At 44.3% G+C, this 24,282-nt stretch overlaps 1 protein-coding gene across 2 annotated transcripts in view; it reads left to right on the top strand.

The window, feature by feature from the left end:
* TDP1 (tyrosyl-DNA phosphodiesterase 1) overlaps nucleotides 1-24,282 on the top strand; it is a 92,590-nt gene that overhangs the window by 62,892 nt on the left and 5,416 nt on the right. For both annotated transcript variants that reach the window (XM_047080236.1, XM_047080235.1), the window contains exons 14-15: nucleotides 8,829-8,931; nucleotides 21,246-21,354. In XM_047080236.1, coding sequence (XP_046936192.1) covers nucleotides 8,829-8,931; nucleotides 21,246-21,354 — 212 coding nt within the window. The remainder of the gene's footprint in view (nucleotides 1-8,828; nucleotides 8,932-21,245; nucleotides 21,355-24,282) is intronic.

Below are 24,282 nucleotides of genomic sequence, written 5' to 3'. Positions count from 1 at the left end.
AGAACCATATGATCCTGTCAATGGATGCAGAAAAAGCATTTGACAAAATTCAGCATCGTTTCTTAATAAAAACCCTCGAGAAAGTCGGGATAGAAGGAACATACTTAAACATCATAAAAGCTATCTATGAAAAGCCCACAGCTAATATCATCCTCAATGGGGAAAAACTGAGAGCTTTCCCCCTGAGATCAGGAACACGACAGGGATGCCCACTCTCACCATTGTTGTTTAACATAGTGTTGGAAGTGCTAACATCAGCCATCAGACAACAGAAGGAAATCAAAGGCATCAAAATTGGCAAAGATGAAGTCAAGCTTTCCCTTTTTGCAGATGACATGATAATATACATGGAGAACCTGATAGACTCCACCAAAAGTCTGCTAGAACTGATACATGAATTCAGCAAAGTCGCAGGATACAAAAATCAATGTACAGAAATCAGTTGCATTCTTATACACTAATAATGAAGCAACAGAAAGACAAAGAAACTGATCCCATTCACAATTGCACCAAGAAGCATAAAATACCTAGGAATAAATCTAACCAAAGATGTACAAGATCTGTATGCTGAAAAGTATGGAAAGCTTATGAAGGAAATTGAAGAAGATATAAAGAAATGGAAAAACATTCTGTGCTCATGGGTTGGAAGAATAAATATTGTTAAAATGTCAATACTACTCAAAGCTATCTACACATTCAATGCAATCCCAATCAAAATTGCAGCAGCATTCTTCTTGAAGCTAGAACAAACAATCCTAAAATTCATATGGAACCACAAAAGGCCCCGAATAGCCAAAGTAATTTTGAAGAAGACCAAAGCAGGAGGCATCACAATCCCAGACTTTAGCCTCTACTACAAAGCTATAATCATCAAGACAGCATGGTATTGGCACAAAAACTGACACATAGACCAATGGAATAGAATACAAACCCCGGAACTAGACCCACAAAAGTATGGCCAACTCATCTTTGACAAAGCAGGAAAGAATATCCAATGGAAAAAAAACAGTCTCTTTAACAAATGGTGCTGGGAGAACTGCACAGCAACATACAGAAGAATGAAACTAGACCACTTTCTTACACCATTCACAAAAATAAACTCAAAATGGATAAAGGACCTGAATGTGAGACAAGAAACCATCAGAACCCTAGAGGAGAAAGCAGAAAAAGACCTCTCTGATCTCAGCCGTAGGAATTTCTTACTTGACATCCCCAAAGGCAAGGGAATTAAAAGCAAAAATGAACTATTGGGACCTCATGAAGATAAAAAGCTTCTGCACAGCAAAGGAAGCAATCAACAAAACTAAAAGGCAACCAGTGGAATGGGAAAAGATATTTGCAAATGACATATCAGACAAAGGGCTAGTATCCAAAATCTATAAAGAGCTCACCAAACTCCACACCCAAAAAACAATCCAGTGAAGAAATGGGCAGAAAACATGAATAGACACTTCTCTAAAGAAGACATCCGGATGGCCAACAGGCACATGAAAAGATGCTCAACCTCACTCCTCATCAGGGAAATACAAATCAAAACCACACTCAGATATCACCTCACGCCAGTCAGAGTGGCCAAAATGAACAAATCAGGAGACTACAGATGCTGGAGAGGATGTGGAGAAATGGGAACCCTCTTGCACTGTTGGTGGGAATGCAAACTGGTGCAGCCACTCTGGAAAATACTGTGGAGGTTCCTCAAAAAAATAAAAATAGACCTACCCTATGACCCAGCAATAGCACTGCTAGGAATTTACCCAAGGGATACAGGAGTACTGATGCATAGGGGCACTTGTACCCCAATGTTTATAGCAGCACTCTCAACAATAGCCAAATTGTGGAAAGAGCCTAAATGTCCATCAACTGATGAATGGATAAAGAAATTGTGGTTTGTATACACAATGGAGTACTACGTGGCAATGAGAAGGCATGAAATATGGCCCTTTGTAGCAACATGGATGGAACTGGAGAGTGTGATGCTAAGTGAAATAAGCCATACAGAGAAAGACAGATACCGTATGTTTTCACTTTTATGTGGATCCTGAGAAACTTAACAGAAACCCATGGGGGAGGGGAAGGGGGGAAAAATGAGGTCAGAGTGGGAGAGAGCCAAAGCATAAGAGACTTTTAAAAACTGAGAACAAACTGAGGGTTGATGGGGGGGGGGGAGGGAGGGAAGGTGATGGGCATTGAAGAGGGCATCTTTTGGGATGAGCACTGGGTGTTGTATGGAAACCAATTTGACAATAAATTTCATATATTAAAAAAAAACTTTCAAACAGAAATAAATAATAAATAAATAAGAATTTAAATGTATGGAGATATAACCTGTTCATGGATTAAAAGAGTCAATATTGACATCAGTTGCTCCCAGCTTCTTTGATAGATTTCATTACAATCCTGATCAAAATCCCAGCAGAGTTTTTGTAAAAATTCAACAAGCTGATTCTAAAATTTGAATATGCAAGGTGTTTAGAAGTGGCAGAAGAATTTTAGAGAAGAACAAGCTGATACAAAATTTACATGTATATTGGGGCAACTGGGTGGTTCAGTCAGTTAAGCATCCAACTTCGGCTCAGGTCATGATCTCACGGTTTGTGGGTTCAAGCCTCACATTGGGCTCTATGCTCACAGCTCAGAACCTGGAGCCTGCTTCAGATTCTGTGTCTCCCTCTCTTTCCTCTCCTCCCCTGCTTGCACTCTGTCCCTCTGTCTCTCTCTGTCTCTCTGTCTCTCTCTCTCTCAAAAATAAACACTAAAAAGAAAAAAAAACTTACACATATATACAAAGGATCTAAAATAGCCAGGATGGTTTTAAAGAAGTATACTTACAGTACCTGATTTGAAGATTTGGCATAAAATGGGAATAAGACTGGTATTAATATAAGATTAGATATTCTTATCAATGGAATAGACTCCAGAAATAGATGTAATCAGAGACTTTTTTTTTTTAATTTTTTTTTTCAACGTTTATTTATTTTTGGGACAGAGAGAGACAGAGCATGAACGGGGGAGGGGCAGAGAGAGAGGGAGACACACAGAATCGGAAACAGGCTCCAGGCTCTGAGCCATCAGCCCAGAGCCTGACGCGGGGCTCAAACTCACGGACTGCGAGATCGTGACCTGGCTGAAGTCGGACGCTTAACCGACTGCGCCACCCAGGCGCCCCAATCAGAGACTTTTGATAAAGGCACCTGGAGGAAGGTTGTTGTTTTCAGTAAATGGTGGTAAGGCATTTGGATATTGATGCAGAATAATCAAGCCATGGCCTAACTTAGGCCATAAACTGATTAATTACAGATAGATGATAGACCTAAGTAAGAAAGCTAAAACTATGCTGTGAAAACTGAAGGATATTCTCATGCCATTGTAGTAGGCAAAGATTTAGTAGTTGGCACAAAAAATGCACTTGGCCGTTAAAAAATTGATGGGCTTTTGGACTTCAAAAATATTTTAGAAATTGATTTCATCAGAAGGCACCCTTTGAGGATGGATGAGGTTTTCTACACAAGACCTCATCCTCAGAAGATGTAAAGGAAAAAATTCCAACTTGGATAACTCCTCCTCAAAAAGGAAAAAAAGCAAGCAAGATCTTCTGAAATATAAAGAATTTTCATAAATAACAAACTGGGAGAACATTTGCAGCATAGTTATAATACATGAAAAGCCCTGGGAGGCAAAGTAATGGCTCCTCAAAGATGCCCTAATTCCCAGACCCTGTGAAGGTAGCAGATGGAATTAAGTTTGCTAATCAACTGACCTTATTATGTGGGAGGTGACCTGAAAGGGCTCAGTGTAATCACAGAGGCGCCCAATGCAGAAGAGGGAGAAGTCCAGAGTGAAGGCAGTATGACCGCTGACCTTGTTGGCCTTTGAGGGTGGAGGAATTGGAGACACAGAGAATGTAGGTGGCCTCTAAGAACTGGAAAAAACGAGGAAATGAATTCTTCCCTAGAGCCTCCGGAAGAAATACAACCCTGCCAGCGCCCTGATTTTAGTCCAGCGCGTCCCATTTCAGACTTGTAATCTCCACAAGTATAAGATAGTAAATCTGTGCTGTTTTTCGGTCACTAAATTTATGGCAGGGCAGCTATAGGAAGCTAATGCATACCTGTGTACTAATAAAAAAGACAAGTAACATAATTTTAAAATGGTCACTTCATAGAATTAAACCTAGATGTCCAATAAATATGGTTAAAAATACTGACCACCACTAGTAATCCGAAATCAGATTGAAATGAGATCTATTTTGCCTATTATTTAGCAAAAATTTTCATAGATACCCGTCCAGTGTTCTCAAGGATCTAAGAAAAGAGTGTCTTCTACATTGTTGGTGACAGTCTAAATTGGAAAGACTTTTTAGAAGGAAATGTGACCGAGTCCATCAAAATTAAGCCTTATTTCCTTATGTATATCTATATACAGCTTGAATCTTCACGGTGAGTATCTTCCCACATCACTCGTGAAACTTTCTTTCAGTAGATAGAAAGCAACAGAGCCCAAGGGCAATACAAGAAAAAAAATGCAATACAAATGCAAAACAGAAGGTAACAGGGTGGGGTGGGGGGACATGCATACTGCCTGCGGAGTTTTAGGATAGGAGTGACAGCACCATTAGCTAGAGTTTGTGATTTTCTCTCCTTGTCACACAGCCTTTCTGTCCACATCTCCTCTTACATCTGCTGCCAACATTCTGTTTTTTGCATCTGTCTGTGAAAGTATCCCATCCCCCAGCCCTGGTCGTCTAAGATGTCTTGCTAAAAGCTCAGTCTGCTAGCTTTGTCTGCACTCTTTGCAGCTGCTGCCCAGATTGAGGGCTAATGATGAAAGAAATGTTTTCAGTGGACACATGTTCCCATAACAGTCATCCTTACGTTTTTGTACACCTTCTAACAAAATCTGAACTCCTACTTCTTGTGGTGAGCATTTTGTAATGTATGTAATTGTCAAATCACTGTTGTCTACTCAAAATTGATATGTCAACAATACTTCAAGTAAAAATGAAAATATGTAAGTAAAGTTCTGAATCTCGAAAGTAAACTCAATGAGCCGCTCAAACCAAATGCTTGGAGGTGGGGAGGTGGGGAGGCCGGGCTTGGAGGTGGCAGATGATACTACTGGAGATACCAAATTTTAAGCTTTTAAAGATTGTCTCAGAGGTCACCTTCATTGCTCCCTTCTCCGTTGTTGCATGGCTGTTTCCCCAGCATGTTCCCCTGAACATGGAGATAAGGCTCCCAGCAGTGAACTCCCAGTGAAAATCATGGATTCTTTCTGGCTGGAATACATAGGGGGAGGGCAGCTGTCTAGTTAGATGTGAACATGTCTAGTCATTGTAGACTGTTGTCCAGGAAGGGATTATGGCCTCATGGACCAAAACCCCCTCATTCTAGAGACAAGAAATGAATGTCTGGGAAGAAGAGCGCCTTGGCATGTTGCTGTTAGTGGGGAAGCTGGACAGAAATCCTCTCTCCTGATTGGGGGTCCCCGGATCTTTTCTCAACATTGGCCTGCCTGCCTTCTCCATGCATCTTGGGTGGAATCCGATGCTTTCCTGAGCTTTCCTTTAGGAACTTTGTTACACATTGTCAGTCAGTTTAAACATACTCTTAAAGGTTTAAGTGTTGGGCAAAATTTCCATATTGGGGACTGAGATCAGGTCCCTAATTAGCAGGCATGTTCTATGAGCTGTGGCAGGGTCATCTGCCAGATGGGCTCTGTCATTAAGGGGTCTATAAATTGCCGAGTTGAATAACTGACCATTGAGTAACTTAGTTGGGGACTCGGCAGCAAATCCTGTCGTGGGTTTGCAATGTGTCTGTTCAGCTTAGGCTGAACTTCGTTTTTCCAGAATTCCCTTGTATGTTTCTGGTTGGGGTGGGCCCCAGATGAGATTGTTGTTGGAGATTTGGAGGGCAGATGGGAAGTAGCAGCCCTTTTTATAACCCACACGTTGTCCCTTTGAGCCAGCTCACTCTGTTGGCAAGAAGCAACGGCAGGACTTGTGACTTTTGCACCCTCTGCAGGATCCTGCTTCAGCTTCTCTAACACCTGGGTCTCATCTGGTGTATTTAGCTCCGTGGTGAAGGGCCCAGCTTCTGCAGGACACCTACACCCCCAGTGCCAGAGGCAACATGAAGAATAGGCATGGTTTTAGTCTCTACTCGTGGCTTTAGCTCCTTGCCTGTGGTTCTAGCTTGTGTAGCCATCCTTCCCTGACTTCTGTCAGCCCTACAGACTTCAAACTCCAGCATCAGGGCAAAGATGGCCTTTAGAGACTGCTTTAAAAGCTCCTGCAATTACTTAAGTCAAATTTCTGTAAATTATATGTATTTTGTACACACTCTAGTGGTTCTGCTTCTCTGGTTGAACTGTGACTGCCACCCACCTGTCCCCCAGAAGCCAGTTTGATTCACCTTTACTTAGCAGCTTGGGCAAAGTTTCTGTTGGGCAGTACAACTTTGGCTGTCCTTTAGAATCCTCAACTTTCAGAATCCTTCCATACCCTCAAGAATATAAGTAAATGAAAAACCCAACCCTCTTTGATGAAGCATCATTTGACCCCCAGCAACAACAAAATAAACCTGAGCATTGGCAAGGGAGAGGGCAGCTCCATCCAGTAGGAGTCAGAAGAAAACTGAAAGAACAAGGACAGAGAACAAGGTAGAAATGAACTTGGGTAATGGCAGTGGCCACAGCAAGAAGCCAAGACCTGCTGTGGGCATAGATCCTGAATGGAAGAGAAAAGTTATAACTCCTTTGGAGTTTTGGGAACAAAAGAGTTTGTCATAGGCAACCTCGTGGTGTCCCTGTGACACCCACAAGATACCTGGGTTTCTGCTGGACACTTAAGAGGTACCTGTCTACACCACACACACTGCAGGCAGGGTTAGAGTTTGGGAAAAATACCCCTTGTCCTGGCTGCCCTGGGTACCAGTGATCCAGAGTGTATTTAGATATTTAAAAAAAAAAAAAAAAATCATTAGAGATGTTCTTTCAAGGAATATTGATTTATCACCTCAAGAGCTTACAAGTGACCTTCAGTCCAATTATAAAGGATATAGTTTAAGGCTCCGGATGCTTAGAATTCTATTAGAAGCTAAATACAAAGGAGGGATTGGAAGAAACCATCTGAAGAGGGATATTCATAGTCTCCTTTGACCTTTTTTGTTTTTCTTTGTTTTTGAGAGAGAGGCAGAGCATGACCAGAGGAGGGGCAGAGAGAGGGAGACACAGAATCTGAAGCAGGCTCCAGGCTCAGCACAGAGCTTGACGAGGGGCTTGAACTCACGAACTGGGAGATCATGATCTGACCCGAATTTGGCCACTTAACCAACTGAGCCCCTCCATTGATCTTTACCTTGGAATAAGCCCTCAAGAAGAAAATGTGACTAGTAAAGAATGAAAACCGGCCTGCTAGAAAGTACCTCTGGCCTGTGATGGTTAGATGCTACAAGTCAAGGGAGCAGTCAGGCACTAACATAGAAAGTGGGGGAGATATTCCAAAGGAGACTGCTCCTACTTCACACTCACTAGTTGGTTGTGCCATTAGACCTGTGGCTTTGCCCAGGAGGTCACCATGTCTTACTAATGGGTGAGAGACCTAAAAGCAAGCTATCATCTTGGACTTGGAAAGTAAACCATTTTCCTAGGGTCCTATGACCCCTGCATTTTCCATCTGTATGATCCATCATAGACCATGGTATTCATGATCGTGGCCCTTGAGCATCAAAGTATAGTTTCTTGTTCTCAGTATGGTCCATTAAAGAAGGTAGGGATGTCTGTCCATCTACTTTGTTAGCTTAATTGTTTTAACGGTTTTCTTAGCTCTGATTTCCGTAGTCCTTCTCTGTTCCCATAGGACCTTCAACAGAGATGACACTTTTCACCTTACTTGGTAACTGTTTCTCTTTGACTCTCTGATTTCCTATTATGGCTTGCTTTAGAAGAATACTTGATGCCCCAGTGAATGAATCTTGAAATAATTCTGTTTTCCATGAAGTCAGGCTCTAAGGGTCTGAATAGCTGAGAATAGTCCATATTCTTAAAACAAAGTAGAATTTGGGTGAGCCTTGTTGAGGAAAAACCCGTTGATGATGGGTTTACAGTGAGTGGTAAGTGAGAGTCCTCGGCCTGGTTTGGTGCAGGAGAGCATGTTTCTAGGGAAGATGCCGCAGAGCTTAGGTCTGTTCCGAGCATCCTGATGGCATCTTGGCACCTTCTCTCTGGTCATTTCCAAGGCTCCCTTCCGCTGCATCCTCTCATTTTTAGGCATACCCACCACTCTCTGCCCGTATAAAACATGATTCTGAACACACCATTACTATATGGATACAGATGCCAATCAGGTACCCTCAGTTGTTTTCTTTAGATTGAAAGTAGAAATGAGCACTTCCTGCCCCAAACTAAAGGCAGAAAAAAGGAGTGTGAAGCGTAAGATGTTATGTAAGATTATATTGACGTGATTTTTTCTTACATGCTACTTTGTTATGTAACACAGTCAGGCACCCTGGCTACACCAGAGTCATGGAAAGAAAGGCCTTTGGACAGGGGAAAAAATAATCTAAGAAAGGCTGATCATTTTAATAGCTGTCCTCGGGGGAAAATGCAGATGAGGATGAAGCTATCCCAAATTGATTAGATACATCTTGGGGATTATAGCACGGCAGGATTTAACATTCCATTTCTAAAAAACGCATTATTCTGCCAAACACTGAGTGAATGTGATTGCAGCTATCTGTGTTTTTGACCAGGGTCTTGCAGCTGCGAAAGTTTGACCTGTACTGGAATACCTCATCGAGTCAGCCCTTTCTGTGTCTTTGTCCCTGCAGCGCGAATCTGTCCAAGGCCGCCTGGGGAGCATTAGAGAAGAATGGTGCCCAGCTGATGATCCGTTCCTATGAGCTTGGGGTCCTTTTCTTGCCATCAGCATTTGTAAGTTCACGCTTGAAACTGCCTGAGTGGTCGCATGTGGAACAGGTCGGGTGTGTATGTTCTCTTCCTTTGGTCCCGGTGACCTGAGGCCGGGGTTCTAACCTAAGCCTGTGCTGACAGATACATTTAGCATTCACTGTTCTGGGTGCAGCACGATTGCTGCTCTCGCGGAGTGTACCTGGTGAGAGACTGAGGGTAATTGGTTTGGGTAAAGTTAATCACAGTATGTATGTATGTATGTATTTTATTTTTAAACTTTTTAAAAATGTTTATTTGTTATTGAGAGGCCGAGAACACACAGCATGAGCAGGGGAGGGGTAGAGAAAGGGGAAGGCACAGAATCCGAAGCAGGCTCCAGGCTCTGAGCTGTCAGCACAGAGCCCGACGTGGGGCTCGAATTCACAAACTGTGAGATCATGACCTGAGCCGAAATCGGTCGCCTAACCAACTGAGCCATCCAGGCACCCCAGTTAATCACAATATTTAAATATTGCAAACCATAACGTGAAGATGTGTTACAAGGCGGTAGTGACAGGTCACCAAAGGGATGACTCAGCCAAGAACAAGACGTTCCTTTGGAGGAGGTCTTTGGAAGCTGGAAGGCTTGAGGAAGGTTGATGGATACTTAGGGAGAGGAGCAAGCAGGGTATCCCAGGTTAGGGGAGTGTCAAGAGCCCGAGTCGGGAGGCTAGGAGGCTCACAACAGCTACTCGAGTAGGAATTCAGGGGGTCACAGGACCTGTGCAATCAGACTAACTGGTAAGCCCCCTGGAAACACACCGTGTTGGAAGCTGTGACTCTCTCAAGGTGTCCGGCACAGCCAGCTTATCTCCCAGCTTGGAACAGCTCTGTTTCTGCAGCTGAACACCAGACAGGTGGCTGGTTTTCACATCAGAACTGGTCGCACGGGCCCTGATTTCTAAATATTAAAATCACCTTTGGCCCAGAGAGACCTTCTCACTCTAAGGGGCATACAGACCCCAAGACCACCGTCTCACCCCTCACATACTTGGTGGAATGCAGTCGGAACTGCCCACATGACAAGATGGCCAATGCTTGTTTTCTTTTTTCGGCACCTGCTATACTTGAGCTTACGATAAACATACATATGATGCAGCGCCATCGTAAACCACGTGACTAGACCAGAAGATTCAGTGAAGGAGCACTGCCTGCTTGTTCTCAGGCTTCAATCCAGATCTATGTGACACGGCATGCCAGAGAACAAGCATCCCCACTCCACCCTGCCCAAGTGTCCTCACTATCCCCTCCCCGCTGTAGTGAAGTTCTTTTCTCCCTCTCTCCTCCTTCGTCAGTCTTTATCCATCCTTTTCTTCTCCAGCTCAGAGGGGTTTTGCTACAAGACTGTCAAATAGGCCTCTCCAGAGGGAAATATAAGATTCTAGCACATCTTGTTGCTTTCCTACAGAGTCAGAGCAGATCCTGACAGCACTTACAACTGAAGACTCCCCTCCGTATCCCTGGAGGCAGATGGTTCCCCTTTTTCTGTAGACAAGGATGTGACTTCCCAAGGGTTCCACAGCTGTCCGGATTCCAGCCCTCAAACCACAGTCTCTCACTGATCCCTCCTGTGATGTTTCAGCATTATCACAGGAAGTAGTAAATTCACAACACTAGAGTGATAATAGGCAGTAATTTGGTGTGACTTAGTGACTGTAGCTTTGAACTAAGGCCAAGATTATCTCCCAGTAATAATTTAAGCAATGGAATAAGTTCCAGGTCCCTTTTGTTTGGCTTTTGTTGTCCGCATTTGGAAAATTGTAGTTGTTTCTAACTATTCTGACTCAATTCCTCATCATGAAAATGGTAGTGGGAAAGAAGTATATTGTGCTTTAGGTCCTCTAGACCCTTCTAAGCTTCTAATTTTACTTCTGATTCAGTTTCTGACTGTACATTAGACCCAGCTAATAGAGGAAAAACTGGGCACAGTCATTTAGAATCCCCAAATTAGATTCTTTCTTCTATACTGTTGGAGTAAGAAAGAGCCCCCATTATAGCACATCTTAGGTAGAATAGATTCAGTTATTTACAAAGACTATCAGGCAAGAATAGAAAAAAATGGATTCCACCCCTACTATGCTAGGCCGACAGATTCAAGAGTGAGGCCCCAAGCAGGGTGACCATAATTAATGTAGTGACTAAAAAGATAGGGTTTTATCCAGCAGTCCGAGTTCCTTGGCTTGTCTGGAGATACAGATCCTAGTACAGTGCTTTATAGCAGGCTTCTTACATAACACTCGTAAGGACCCCAGACTGTCCCTGTCTTGTCATCAGACGTTTCTGGGTGTATTGTCTGTGTCCTTCACTGAACCATAAATTATTTGGGCAAGGTGCCAAAATGAGGCGTGTGGACAGTACACAGAAGTGCTTGACCTCACCCTCCCAAGGAGCTTCCTGGTCAAGTTGAGCTATAAGGGCATTTTGAAAAGGCACTTCTGTTGAGAAATGTCCATGTGTGGCCTAGGTGCTACGACCGGTGAGAGAAGTAACTGGCCTGAGTGAGCAGAACCCAAAGGGCTGCATGTGGATATTTGGGTCTTTTTCTTTGCTCTTGACAGCATCCAGCTTGAGCTTACACAAGCCCACAGAAGGGGGCAGTTTCCTGAAGAGATGTGAAGGGGAAGGTCATGGAATCAGTGGCCCAGCGGAGACTTGGGAGGGTGGAGCCGGTCCAGCACCAGGGACGCCTGCGGTACGCTGCCTGTCTGGGTCGCTGCCCTTGGTGACTCCTCCCCTGTGGCTTCTCCACTCATTTGCCGGCCGTTCCACATGTACAGATAGCTCAAGTTTAGGTCTGCCTTTCACGCCTCTCTGCTGTCCTGACCCTGTCCCAATAGTGGGCCTGTTTCCAGAGAAGGGCCGATGTTGTGAGTTAGGAAGCCACCCCAGAGATAGCTACTGCCAGAGGGTTTCCCCCGGAAGTGAGTTGATGTGTGTTTTATCAGTCTGCATAAAACCGTGTTGGGATTTTGCAGCATAGGAGCCTTTGTCCTTAAGCTACTCTATCACAGCATCGATGTCACTTACCAGTGTGTGAAGTTTCTGGAAAGCCAGTGGACCTTTGCTTGGCCTTCACAGAATTAACATGTACGGTTTTGACTCTGAGGGTAACCCAGAGATCCCTGCCATGAGGTGATTTGTCATTTTGCTGGGGTAATTCGAACACAGAACGAGACACTCAGCTTCTGAAAGAGAGACTGTCTAGTACAACTCCACGGCCCCCTCCTCAGGATGTATCCCAGGCTCATAACTGAACATTCTGGCTGCCTGGAAGGACCATTCAGTCACTTGGTTCAGCTCCACCAGCTCCCCATGCCTGCAGTTCAGTAGCCCTGGGGATAGGAGGAGGAACAAGTTGGAGTCTTCATTCTCATGAAAGCTCCGGGAGAATTTCAGGAAGCAGACAAGTTATTATAGTACATGACGACAGCTATAGTGTGTGGGGTTCAGAATACAAAGACTCTGAGAAAAGACCTGGGGGCCCCGGGGAAGGCTTCTTTAAGATCATATTTGACCTGGGTCTTGAAAAGTGAGTATGAGCTTAGCCTGCCGTCAGGAGAGAGGATGCTTCTAGCCAGAAAGAGCAGTGCATGTTATGTTCGAGAAGCAGCAGGCCATTCCGTGTGCCTGGGAAGGGGCTGGGATGTGGGCCAAGGCCTTGAGGTTGGACTCCTGTTTGGAAGGAGACTGGCAGGCAGGACCCACTGGAATTGTACTTTGTCCCATACAGACAATAGAAAGCTGCCAGTTTTTTAAGCAGCATTATTAGTGATCTCATCAGGCCATTTCTCAGAGAATTTGAAGCTTATAAAATACACCTCCAATCATGATAATTTAAATTATATTATTCAAAAGATGCCTGAGAATAATAAGGACCTTGTAGATCTCCTCAAATCCTCTTGATCACTTAAGCTACGTTATTAAAACAATTGATTAATGATTACTATTACCCTCACCCCATCATCCTAGCTCAAAGTGTGCAAAGTCATTTCTGACTCCTCTTTTACACCCAAGCTTAGTGCTTAATGCTACTTAACTTCCTTAATGCTGCTTGATAATGGGTCACTTCTGGCATTCCTGCTGCTACCGTGACCAGAGACTGTCAGTCCCTGCCATAGTACCCTCCCATCATCCTTCCCAAGGCTGCTTCCAAGCTGCTCTCCACCCGGCTGCCAGAATGTCTTTGTGGACCACACATCAGATTGTGTCACCTACCTTCAAATCTTGTAAGATAGAAGCCAGATTCCTTAGCATGGTCTCCTTCTCTCTTCAGGCCCTGACCCCTGACTACTCAGGCCTGGCCACTTCTCTCGTCTCTGGCCCTCATGTTCCAGCCATGTGGAACTACGGGTTTCCGTTATGGGTCGAGCCAGTCTGTGTTAGGGTTCTCCGGAGAAACAGACCCGAAAGGATGTGTAGATACATATAGAAAGAGATGAATTGTGAGGGATTAGTTCACATGATTTTGAAGACTAAGAAGGCCCAGCCTCAGCCATCTGCCAGCCAGAGACCCAGGAGAGCTGTTGATATGGTTCAGTCTGAGTGTGGAAGCCTGAGGGTCAGGAGAGCTAATGCTTTCGATCCCAGACTGAGTTCAGAAGACCTGTGTCCCAGCCAACAGAGCAAATTCACCCTTCTGTGACCTTTTTGTTTACTCAGGCACTCAACACATTGGACGATGCCCCCCTCACACTGCAGGGTGGGGGGGCAGTCTTCTTTATTCAGTCCACTGATTCAGATGTTAATCTCATCTAGAAACACCCGCAGAGACACCCAGAGTGATGTTTAACTGGTCTTCTGGTATCCAGTGGCCTAGTCAAGTAGACACCTGATAATCACCATGTCCTCATTCACCAGCCTTAATCTGTGTCAGGAACAGCACCCCTACACCCCCCCATACCCCCTGCCTCCGTAGTCTCCACCCCAGGTGCCCCCACCCCACAGCTTTCTAGAACCTTGGCTCATCACATATCCCCCGTGTTACTGTTTACTTGAGTGTCTCCTTGACTAGACTCTGAGCCGCTTTCTCGTAGAGCTTGGCGCATCTGTTAGTTGATGTCACTTCCTTTAAGTTCCTGGAGGGCACACTGTCCTTTCTGTGAGGAGAACAAACATGGAAGTCAGTAGCTCCGGAAACCACATAATTTAGCACAGTGGCTGTTGTGTGTCATAGGTGTTCAGATATGTTCATAAGTAATACGCACCGTAGAATCACTCACCTAATTAAAGCTCATGTGCATACGTACACTTAAGAATCCCTCGCGGTACTTACAAATGCCGATGCCTATATATTTAATAGATGTTCTCAAAATTTCTGTAGCCATTAATGTCAGAATGGTTCCTGATGAGAATGCAGGTTGTTGTAAAATGAGGCCTTATGTTTCCCTCTTTAGTACTAGCAGGACCTGCCTTTTAATGTTTTCCGTTACAAGTTTGCCAAATAGACTTAACACCCAGTTCTGTAATCATTTCTCTAACTGGACATCATCCAGAATCCGGTTTCTTGAGGTCAGCCCATCTTTGTGCTTCTTAGGCAGAGCTCCACGTCCAAAACACCCACGTCTCTGAGTTACCAGCAACTGGAGTTGCCACTTTTGTCCTTGTTTAGTAGGGCATCCTGATCCTTGTGTTCCAGAACACTGCCTTGAGGTTAGCATTGCAAACAGGCAAGTTTTGGGTACAGAATGAAGGGTCTCAGACACTGCTGAGGCAGTCACCTAGAAGGAACCTCAGCTCTGCACTTTCCCACAAAATAAGGACCTGTCACTCAGGAACTAGTCATTGGCTGAGTGAAGGGACATTTTCTGTGGCCTCAAAGTAGTGGATGGAGAGCCACCATTTTTCATTCATCAAAATAAAGATGCTATTTGAAATCTCTGGGCTTGATCTGAAAGCTAAGTCTCTGGTAACCAAACATTGATTTGTTCACATTTTTTTTTTTCCTGCTTTTAAATGAATGAGTTAGTAAACACATCATTTCAGGATGAACCTAACTTGCCATTAGAGCCAGGTAGTCGACAGCTTTTCCTTTGTGAACACTTTCAGGAGCTTTAGGGATTAATGTCAAGGGTACATTTGACTGTGTACCTGGCACTCAGCTATTGTTGTTACACAGTAGGTGGTTAAAGACTGTTCTTTTGGATCTAATATTAACTTATCAAGTATATAATTTGGCAGGGGGGGTTGTCCCTTTAAATGTATCTAACTATTAGACTAATTCATTTAGGTCCAAGAAAATTAGAATATAGGAAAGATCCGATAATTTCCAAGATTGGTAGCTGTATTCCAGATCTTAAGGCATCCTTGAGTACATCCAGGAGATACAAGTTTTCTGTTACAGACTTCATACATTTTGGTGTTTATTAAGCACCTACTTTGTCAGGCGCTGACTTGTCCTGGGCTTGAACCTGGCTGACACTTTGTGACTGCAGCAAGCTGCTCCTGATCTCTGCAAATAATGTCCATGACCATCTGAGAACCCCAGATCAATATCCAAGTTGGTTTCCTCCAGACAAAGGTAGCCTGAGCTTTCCTGCACTTGCCTTAGCGCTGAGGGGCACCCCGGCCCCTCCTGAGCCCTAGATTCATTTGCCCCCAAGATGGCAGGTTCTCTTTTCTGTCATCAGAGTCAAAAATGCTTCAGTCAAATCCACAGGAACTTTGTCTTCAAGTCTCTCTTTCCTGTTCTGGTTAAACTATTTTATTGTCTTTTTGTTGCCAGAATTGGTAAATGCCACAAGTATTTGCTCTCCTAGGACTGTGGCCTGGCTGGAAGAACTAATGAAATGCACAGGAGCCACCTTCCTAGCTTCCTCCCCTCCCACACCGCTTCTGCCCTCCTGCTGTCTGTTGAGGCTGGGACTAAGGGTTTCCCAAGGGGCCACAGCTGGTCAACACCGTTTCAGGTGGAGTTTCTTCCTGAGCTTTAGTGTTCTCCCACTGAGCCAGGAAAGCCCCATTCTGGCATTCTTCTCCTCCTCTCCTGTCCTTGCCCGGTTGCCACAGCCTGTCCCTTCTGCCCTAGCAAGAGTTTTGCCGCCTGCTGCTACAGGTCCTTGTCGTCTTCTCTGGACTGATTCCGTCTGTCCCCTTGCTCCCTATCTTGGCTACGGCTTCACTTCTGAAGCTCCTTGTGCCCCTGCCGGGGTCTGTGTTCCTCTGACGTTAAATCTGCAGTGTCTCCTCTTGGCCCACGGGACGACATCCAGAATCCTTTGTGTGACACCACGGCCCCCTGTCACCTGGAGCAGCATGCCTCCCGGCCTCTGTTCTCTCCCCTTCCCCCCTCCCCCCCACACACCCAGGGCTCCGGGCACCCGTGAGTGCTTGTTGGCGGATGGGTGAGATAAGCTGTGGCACTGGTGGCACACTGCCACTTACTAGTTGACTGATCCCGCGCCACTGTTTGCCTCCATTAGAAACTGAAATAATGTGGAAAGAGAGCAAAGAAGAACAGGTTGGAGAAGTCCCAAGGATCAAGCAGAGGAACTCTCTAGGAGCACACGGTGTTAGAGGAGCCAGAGTGACAGTGGAGTTGGAGTTCTGCTTGCCAACTGTTAGGCTTTGGACCTGTTACTTCCATAGGCCTCCTTTTCCTCCGTGTGAGGTGGGGACAGTGCAGTAACGAACTTGTAGCATCGTTTGAGAATCGAGAGCTAATTGCCCGTAACCTGTTGAAACAGTGCCTGGCAGTCAGCAGTAGCCGTGTCAGCATGTAGCCCAAGCAGTTCAGCGGAAGGTGGAAGGCAGAGGTGAATGCAGTGAATCCACATCTTGACATCATACCCATGGTGACGGGATGCTCTTCCTTTCCTCCTTCTGTACTGCACCCCACCACAGGGACGTAGCCCTTTGCTTGTCAAAACCCCACCCTTCTCGGGCCTGTTGGGTTCACTGTCCTCCGTGAAGACTTTTCTAAGCTCCCACCTGGAAACACTTGCACTTGGTCATACACTGCATTATAGGAAGGACAAGACAGCTACCTTCCTGTAACTCACTTCCTGGTCAATTAGTCCATCTTTGATTAAGAACCTTCTAGAAGGTTCACTGTTCTTGCTCTTTTACCCAGGAAAACTTGATGCCTTGTATAGGGCTTTACTGTTTGAGGATGCTAGTTGGATGCAGCTAAAAAGTAAACGACATCTCTAGATGAAATTTGAGCGTGTTTCTTGTTCTCTGTGATTGAGCTAAGCCTCTAAACCTAATCCGTCATGGTGATAACAGTTCTTTTCCTCCTGGAGCTGAAGGCAAAAGCCAGTAATTTCTCCAGTGTGATAGATGTCCACCCTCTCACCTGGTGTTTTATAAATTTATTGTCTTAAGTGTCTTTTAAGTATCTGTGCCTGGGAGGGTGCCTTCCTCTGTTTTATAAAACGCCAAGTGATATCACTCTGATATATAAATAATGATAATTAGAAGACAGCCTCAAATTATTTGACATCCAGATTGAAGGGAAAAGTGGTACTTCTTTTTTTTTTTTCCCCTGTAATACCCTAGAATTTGGATCAGAAATGGCATTCAGGAAAAAAACATATTGCTCCCTGTCAGACATGGATGGCTCAAAGCTTCTTCTATGTGAAGTAAGACACCACGGATGGAAGCATGTGCCAAAACCTGTTGGGGCATCAGATCTGGGCCAGACCATAAAGATTCTCAGTGCTTTGCCATGATTTGTTTGAAAATAACAGAAATAGACCAGGAGCCAGAGAAGAGGGAAGTTGTTTTATGTAAAACTCCACATAAAGTACTTCATAGTCATTAAATTGACCTCATTTCCCAAACTCTGGCCTCTTTTCAAAAATGTCAAGAACCAGGGTTTCCAGAATTTGGTGCATCCTGATTTGGCCTGCTTTAATATAACCTCGTAAATTTTCAAGGAATTCTTTTGTTGTGGCTCCTGGTGGGGAATGTGAGACCATTTGTTTGCTTAGTTGAAGAACAGAAGACTAAGAATCAGTAAGTCAGGGTTTGATTTCTAGCCTTACGACTTAATAGATGAATGGCCTTGGGCGACTATTTAACCTCCAAATGTACTTCCTCCCCTGTAAAATAGGAGTAATTTCATCACAAGAGCACCCTGAATATACTTCCTATACTAATTTGTATCCATGTGCCAGTCACTGTTCTGAATAACTGACTTACTCTCAACATACCATTTAATGGCTGAGGAAACTCATGCCCAGAAAGGTTAAGTAATTTACCTAGAGTCACACAGCAAGTAAGTGATAATTCGGAAGAATAGATTAAGGTCCAGAACTTGTTGAAGGTAAGCTGTGAAGAGGGATGCCAGTGTGACTGTTGTGCAGATGGCCCAGCAGCCCTCTGCAGGGTGGAAGTGTGGGTGAGGGGCAGGCTGCAGTGTCCCTTTCCAAGTGTCCTTGGTCTCCCTGCCCGCTTCCTCTTCTGCCCTCGTATGTCCCTGATTTTTTATTGGGTTTTCCTTCAGTCTCTTTCAAATCCATTTCCTTCTCTTTCCACTGACCTCACTCTCCCGAACTCCCCTCGTTTGTGTCTCAGCTTTTGTTACGATGCTTGATATTTGTATCCACATCACCGTGCACTAATCCATCTCCCGGTGGCGTAGCAGCCGCTCTGTCTTCTGGCTCTCACAGTTCCCAGTTGGGTCTGTTCTCATCTGTGCCCGGCTGCATTTATATTGGAACTTCACAGTTCAAAACCCTGCAACTCCTCACTGTATGTTAGAGTAAGGACCACGCTCTTTAACTGGGGTCCTGTGATGCTTTGGTTTGTAAGTGACAGATAATCGACTAAAACAGTGTAAGAAAAAAGGCAAACACAGAGAGTGAGTCCGTTGCTTCAGGCACAGCTGAATCCAGGGGTTTGGGGCCATATTATCAGAGTTAATTTTGAAATACGTGAGAGCCCCCAGCAGCTCAAGGCTCCCATCTTAGCAGATGAGCTCCCCAACAGAAGGATGGTCTCCCCGCCAATGGCTCAGACTTGGCCCACATGCCCGGATATCCTGAGTCACCATGGCATGGGGTTGGGCCCAGTTAAATAGGTACGAGCCACAGATGTCCATACTGCTTCCCGTTCAAAACATTGACGAATCTGGTTCTCTCCAGTGTTTCTCAGTCTTCTCCCTGTGCATTAGGTTATTCACTCCCCATCCCCCTCACGTGGCTGCGGTATGCTTTTCCAGCTCTGCCTTGAGTTATGCCGGTCTCCCTTGATGTTCTTTCTTGCCATCTCTTTGTTTATCAAAATTAGACCAATTTCTCAAGGCCCAGCTGTAATCTTTGCTACAAAGCCTTTCCTTATCCTACTACTGGCAAAAGGCATTTCTTCCTTTTCTGTCTAGAGTTCAGCAGGCTATCACTTACTGCCTTTCACTGTGTTAATAGTCTCCACCTTCATCATTCTGGACCTTTCTTCATTGCACTTACCTTTCTATAGGCCTTCGTGGGTACAGAGCACTTAGGCATTGATTTTCTCTCTGCAAAAGCCTGTAGAGTAAGCAAGCAAGGTACCTCTATCCTAATTTTGCAGTTCAGCGTTGCTTGAACACCCGCTGCGCACCAAGACTGGGTGTTGACATGAAAGACATTTTACCATGATGACATCCAGATGCTTTATTCAGATTTTACAAATGAGAAAATTGAGCCCAAGTAAGTAAGTGGTCAGGTGTACCACTGACCATTGTTTTTAGCTCCTGGAACATGCAAACTCTTTGCTGCCTCTGCGACTTTTCAGAAGCTATTCCTTCTGCCTGGAATATTCTTTCCACTCTCACCTCTCCTAACCCTACTCCTCTTCCAGATCCTGATTAAAATGTCACTTTTTTAGGGAGACTTTTGTTGATCATTTCCTTCCCCCAAGTCTAAAGTCTCCTGTTCTCTCCCAGTACTCCTCTGTTTTTCCTCACAGTGCTCATCACAAATTGTAGTTACTTTACTTTGATAAATGCGTATGTTTGATGCCTCCCCACTAGACTGTGTACCCCCATGAAGACGGGGACAGTGGCATCTTTAACTCTTAAGCACTCAGTGCCTGGCACTGATGCCTGACACAGAGGCGGCACTCAAGAAATACTGTGTCGAGGGGCCCCTGGGTGGCTCAGTCCGTTAAGCATCTGACTCTTGACTTTGGCTCAGGTCATGATCTCACAGTACATGGGACCAAGGCCTGCGTCGGGCTCTGCACTCAGCGTGGAGCCTGCTTGGGATTCTCTCTCTGTCCCCCCTCCCTCAGCCTCTCCCCTGCTCATGTGCACTCGAGTGTGCACACTTTCTCACTTTCTCTAAATAACACTTAAAAAAAAATGTGTTGAACGAACAAATGCAAATATCAGCCGTTCTCACAGCTCAGTAAATGCCAGAGCAATGTTAGAGCTCAGGTTGCCTGAAGCCCCGGTTAGCATAACTCCCGACTCTTACCGTGTCCTACTCTGTGCCCACGAGCAGCCTCCCCTACTAAGTTATGTGATCCCCAAGACTAAGAACTATTCGAGTTCTTTGTATGGGTTCCAAAGACATTAACCCTGTTGAATATGTGGGTATTTAGATTATGAATGGTAGGTACCTGTTTGGTTGTGTGGACAGAAGGGACGAGAGACAGACAGACAGACTGCCTTGCAAGCAAGGTGCCAGGATAATCCATAAAGGAAACCAGAAGAGGATGATAATGTGTGGAGGCAAGAGGAGAATGAGTCTAACGTATTGAGCGCCTGCCCTGCTGCACAGGCCCTGTGCTGGAAGGCAGTGGTGGTTAGAAACATCAGCCTAAGTACAGCACGTTAACTTGTACCCTGATAAGATCCAAAAATAATACCCTATTCTGGAGTTCTTGGAATAAACCTTCCATTTTGGTGAGTCTTGAAGAGTTTTTGTTTTCATATTCCTATCATATTATATTGGAACACTTTCGTTATACATGAAGGCAACTTTTATTCTTACACCAGAGTGAGCAGCCTGTTACTATAGCAATATTGAAAGTATTTTGAGGTATTTATATGCAGCATCTTCTACACACTCCTTCAAACTGTACATAGCAGTCAGTAGAAATAGGCTATAATATCCAAAATTGTTTTTCTCTCTCTTTTCTCTATTAAACTTCTGTGAACTTGGTTATAATTTAGTTTTTAAAATGTGAGCCTTTTATTTTCGGAAAGATTAATTTAGGGGAGTCGTGAATATATCTGACCTATGAAACATCAAAAAATAGCTCTGAAATAATTTGAATTTTGTTGTGAGTACCATCAAGATATAATTGCTGCATGAGATCTGTCTTTTTCAGCAAATACGGTGCAATCATAGATTCCTTCTGTGTGTCTGCAGGGCCTGGACAGCTTCAGAGTAAAACAGAAATTCTTCTCAGGGAGCAAGGAGCCGACATCCTCCTTTCCTGTGCCATATGATCTTCCTCCAGAACTGTATGGAAGTAAAGGTAGGATACAGGTGAAGGGAAAGTGTCCGTGTTTTACACCAAAAGAGAAACAGTGCCGAGGAGAGAGCCGTTGGTCTCCCAGTGGGAGGTTGGCTCATGGAAAACTTTGGAAACGCAGGTTTGAGGAGGCCCCTTTGCTGCCCTGTCTGGGGCCGCAAGTGCTGTAGTTCTTGAAACGGTTGGTCCCCAGGATCCGTCTGCACTCTTATTATTAAGGACCACAAAGAGCTTTTATTTACATGGGTTTTTAGATCTCTTGATGTTTACTATATTAGAAATTAAAACCAAGAATTTTGGTTAGTTTTAAAGTAATAGTAATAGACCTAATTATATATATACACACACATATATATATAATTTCCCCTCCCCCCCCCAAAAAAAAGAAAGTGAGGAAAATGGCATTATCTACAATTTTTGCAAACCTCTTTACTAGCTGGGTTAATGAAAGATAGTTAAATTCTCATAACTGCTCTGTTGTGATATGATGTAACAAAGCATCTGTACACTCGTGAAAAAGTGAAAATAAATAACGGCTTAATATTTTGATGAAAATAATTTTGACTTCACAGATACCTCCCATCCTCTTAAAAGGGAGATGCCCTGGCTGCCCAAGGCTGTGACTTTCTTAAAGGCAGTGACCAAGTATTTTCCGTCATAGAAGGTCATTGGAATGTTGGTTCAGGTTCGTGGTGTTTTTGGAGGCAAGCTGGCTGGCATGAATGGCGTCCGGTTCTGACCCAGCCCCACAGGCTGCAGGGCCACTTTCCTCGGGCCCAGAATGTCTGTCTTTGAAGCGAGTTCACACTTACTAGACTCACACAGAGCGGATGTATAATCAGGATGTGCTTGTTAATTTAAAATGGCGAAAGGTCCTATTACAACCAGCGTATTTCTCCTGGAAGGTAGGTGCCTACGCAGAGAGCCAGACCACAGTCGACCGTTTTTGAGTGAATGCTGAATCTGAATGGGAAAATCTTTGTTCTTGATTGGAAAGTTTTAATGACCTCACGCCATTAAGATTCAAAATCTCTAATTCCCTAACAGAGTCAGCCTGGCACAATGGATCCCTTTCTTCCCTGGACGGTGCTCGCTGGGTTCTAGATACTGCCCCACCCTCACTCACCCTTTCTGGCTTTTTCATGGTAACCACACCAAACCTGCCCCTGCCAATGGACCTGTTTCTTAGATTGTACTGACACATCTGACCCAGTTTGTACTGTCTCCTGCTGTTAGTGTGCCGGCTGCCTCTGGCGGGTGACTTACAGCTATAAACAGTTGTGTTGATAGTAAATTTCAGAAGGCTTTTCTTTTTCCTTTTTTCTGAGCTGTGTATGTTTGAATTCTCTAAATTTGTTAAATCCTCTAAATTTGTTGTATATTCATGCATTTTCATTTTTCACTAGCAAGATTATATCGGTTTTGTCACAATTCCAGAAAATCTGCCCCCACCCCCACCCCCTGCACATGCAAATGAAAACTACTGCTAGAGAACCAGGCTGTGTTTCTGTGTTGCCAGCTGTGCAACTTATTAAGTGACCTTGGGCAGCTGTTTGCTTCCTCTAGGCCTTAGTGTCTCTATCTATAAAATGGGAAAATAAGAGTGTCTACTTCAGAGAGTTGTTGAAAAGAGTAACCAAGATGCTATCTTATCAGTCAAGCACCTAACACCCTATCTAGTGCAGAGTTAGCAGTTCATAAACGTTAGCTATTGTTGCTGTTATTTAAAATATCCAGGTCAGTTCCTGGCCCATAATGGTGGATCAGTGTTCATTTTCTCTCCTTCCCCTTGGTGAGCTGATGATGAAAAGAGCCTAAGGCCTGTGCAGGGCAGTCCCTGAATTGCCCAATGTCTCAGGACATGAGCGTGAAGACCTCTCCTTCCACCTTCTGGCTTTCTGGCTTTACGCTGTGACTTCGTCTTTTCTCCCCTGTCTGTTCTTCATGCTCCTTTTTTTTTTTTTTTTTTTTTTTTGCCTTAAACCTGAATTCTGAATAAGCTTAGCGGAGGTGGGGACTGACTGACTTAAGCTTGACTTCCCTTAGTCTGGCCTTGGGCTATGTACTTGCCACCCCCAGCCCAGAACCTTGGGTAGAATTCCACCTCCTCCACTTAATCCTAATCTCCAAAGGACTCCTAAAGCAAGAATGAAAGAGATCAAGGAGCCTTAAAAATATCCCAGAGTTTCTTCAGTTCCAGTAGAAAAAGCATTCCCCAGGGGTGCCTGGGTAACTCAGGCAGTTGGGCATCTGACTCTTGATTTCCACTCAGGTCATGATCTCATGGTTGGTGGAATCGAGCCTTGAGCTGAGCTCTGTGCTGACAGCTCAGAGCTTGCTTGGGATTCTCTGTCCTCCCTCTCTCTGCCCCTCCCCATGTGCACGTGCGCTCTCTCAAAATAAACTTAAAAATTAAAAAATAATGGAACATACAGAACTTCAGAGGCTTTGGTTATATTCTATTAAGTGATCTATCCCCCCCTTTTTTTTAAATACATACAGTATATGTATGCAGTTTGCCCTTGCACAGTGCAGGGGTTAGAGGCACCGACTCCCAGTGCAGTTGAAAATCCACATAGAACTTTTGACTCCCCCAAAACTTAACTACTAATAGCCTACTGTTGGCCAGAAGCTTTACTGACAGCATGAAAAGTCGATTAACACATACTTTGTATATGTATTATGTACTGCATTCTTAGAATAAAGTAAGCTAGAGAAAAGAAAATGTGAAGGAAATCATAAGGAAGAGAAAATACAGAGTACTGTATATATTTATTGAAAAGAGTCCACGTGTAAGTGGACCCATGCAGTTCAAACCCATGTTGTTCAAGAGTCAACTACAATATTCTTTTCTTTGAATTTCTGACATAATTTTAGATTCAGAAAAAAGTTACAAGTACAAAGAATTCCCATGTTCTCTTCACCCAGGGT

This window comes from Lynx rufus, unplaced genomic scaffold (assembly GCF_022079265.1).
Source record: "Lynx rufus isolate CCGP_SWC_20201006 ecotype Redwood Valley unplaced genomic scaffold, mLynRuf1.p SCAF_17, whole genome shotgun sequence".
In the NCBI taxonomy this organism is placed as follows: Eukaryota; Metazoa; Chordata; class Mammalia; order Carnivora; family Felidae; genus Lynx; species Lynx rufus.
Note: the sequence above shows the minus strand (reverse complement) of the source record. Positions and strands in the feature narration are given on the sequence as shown.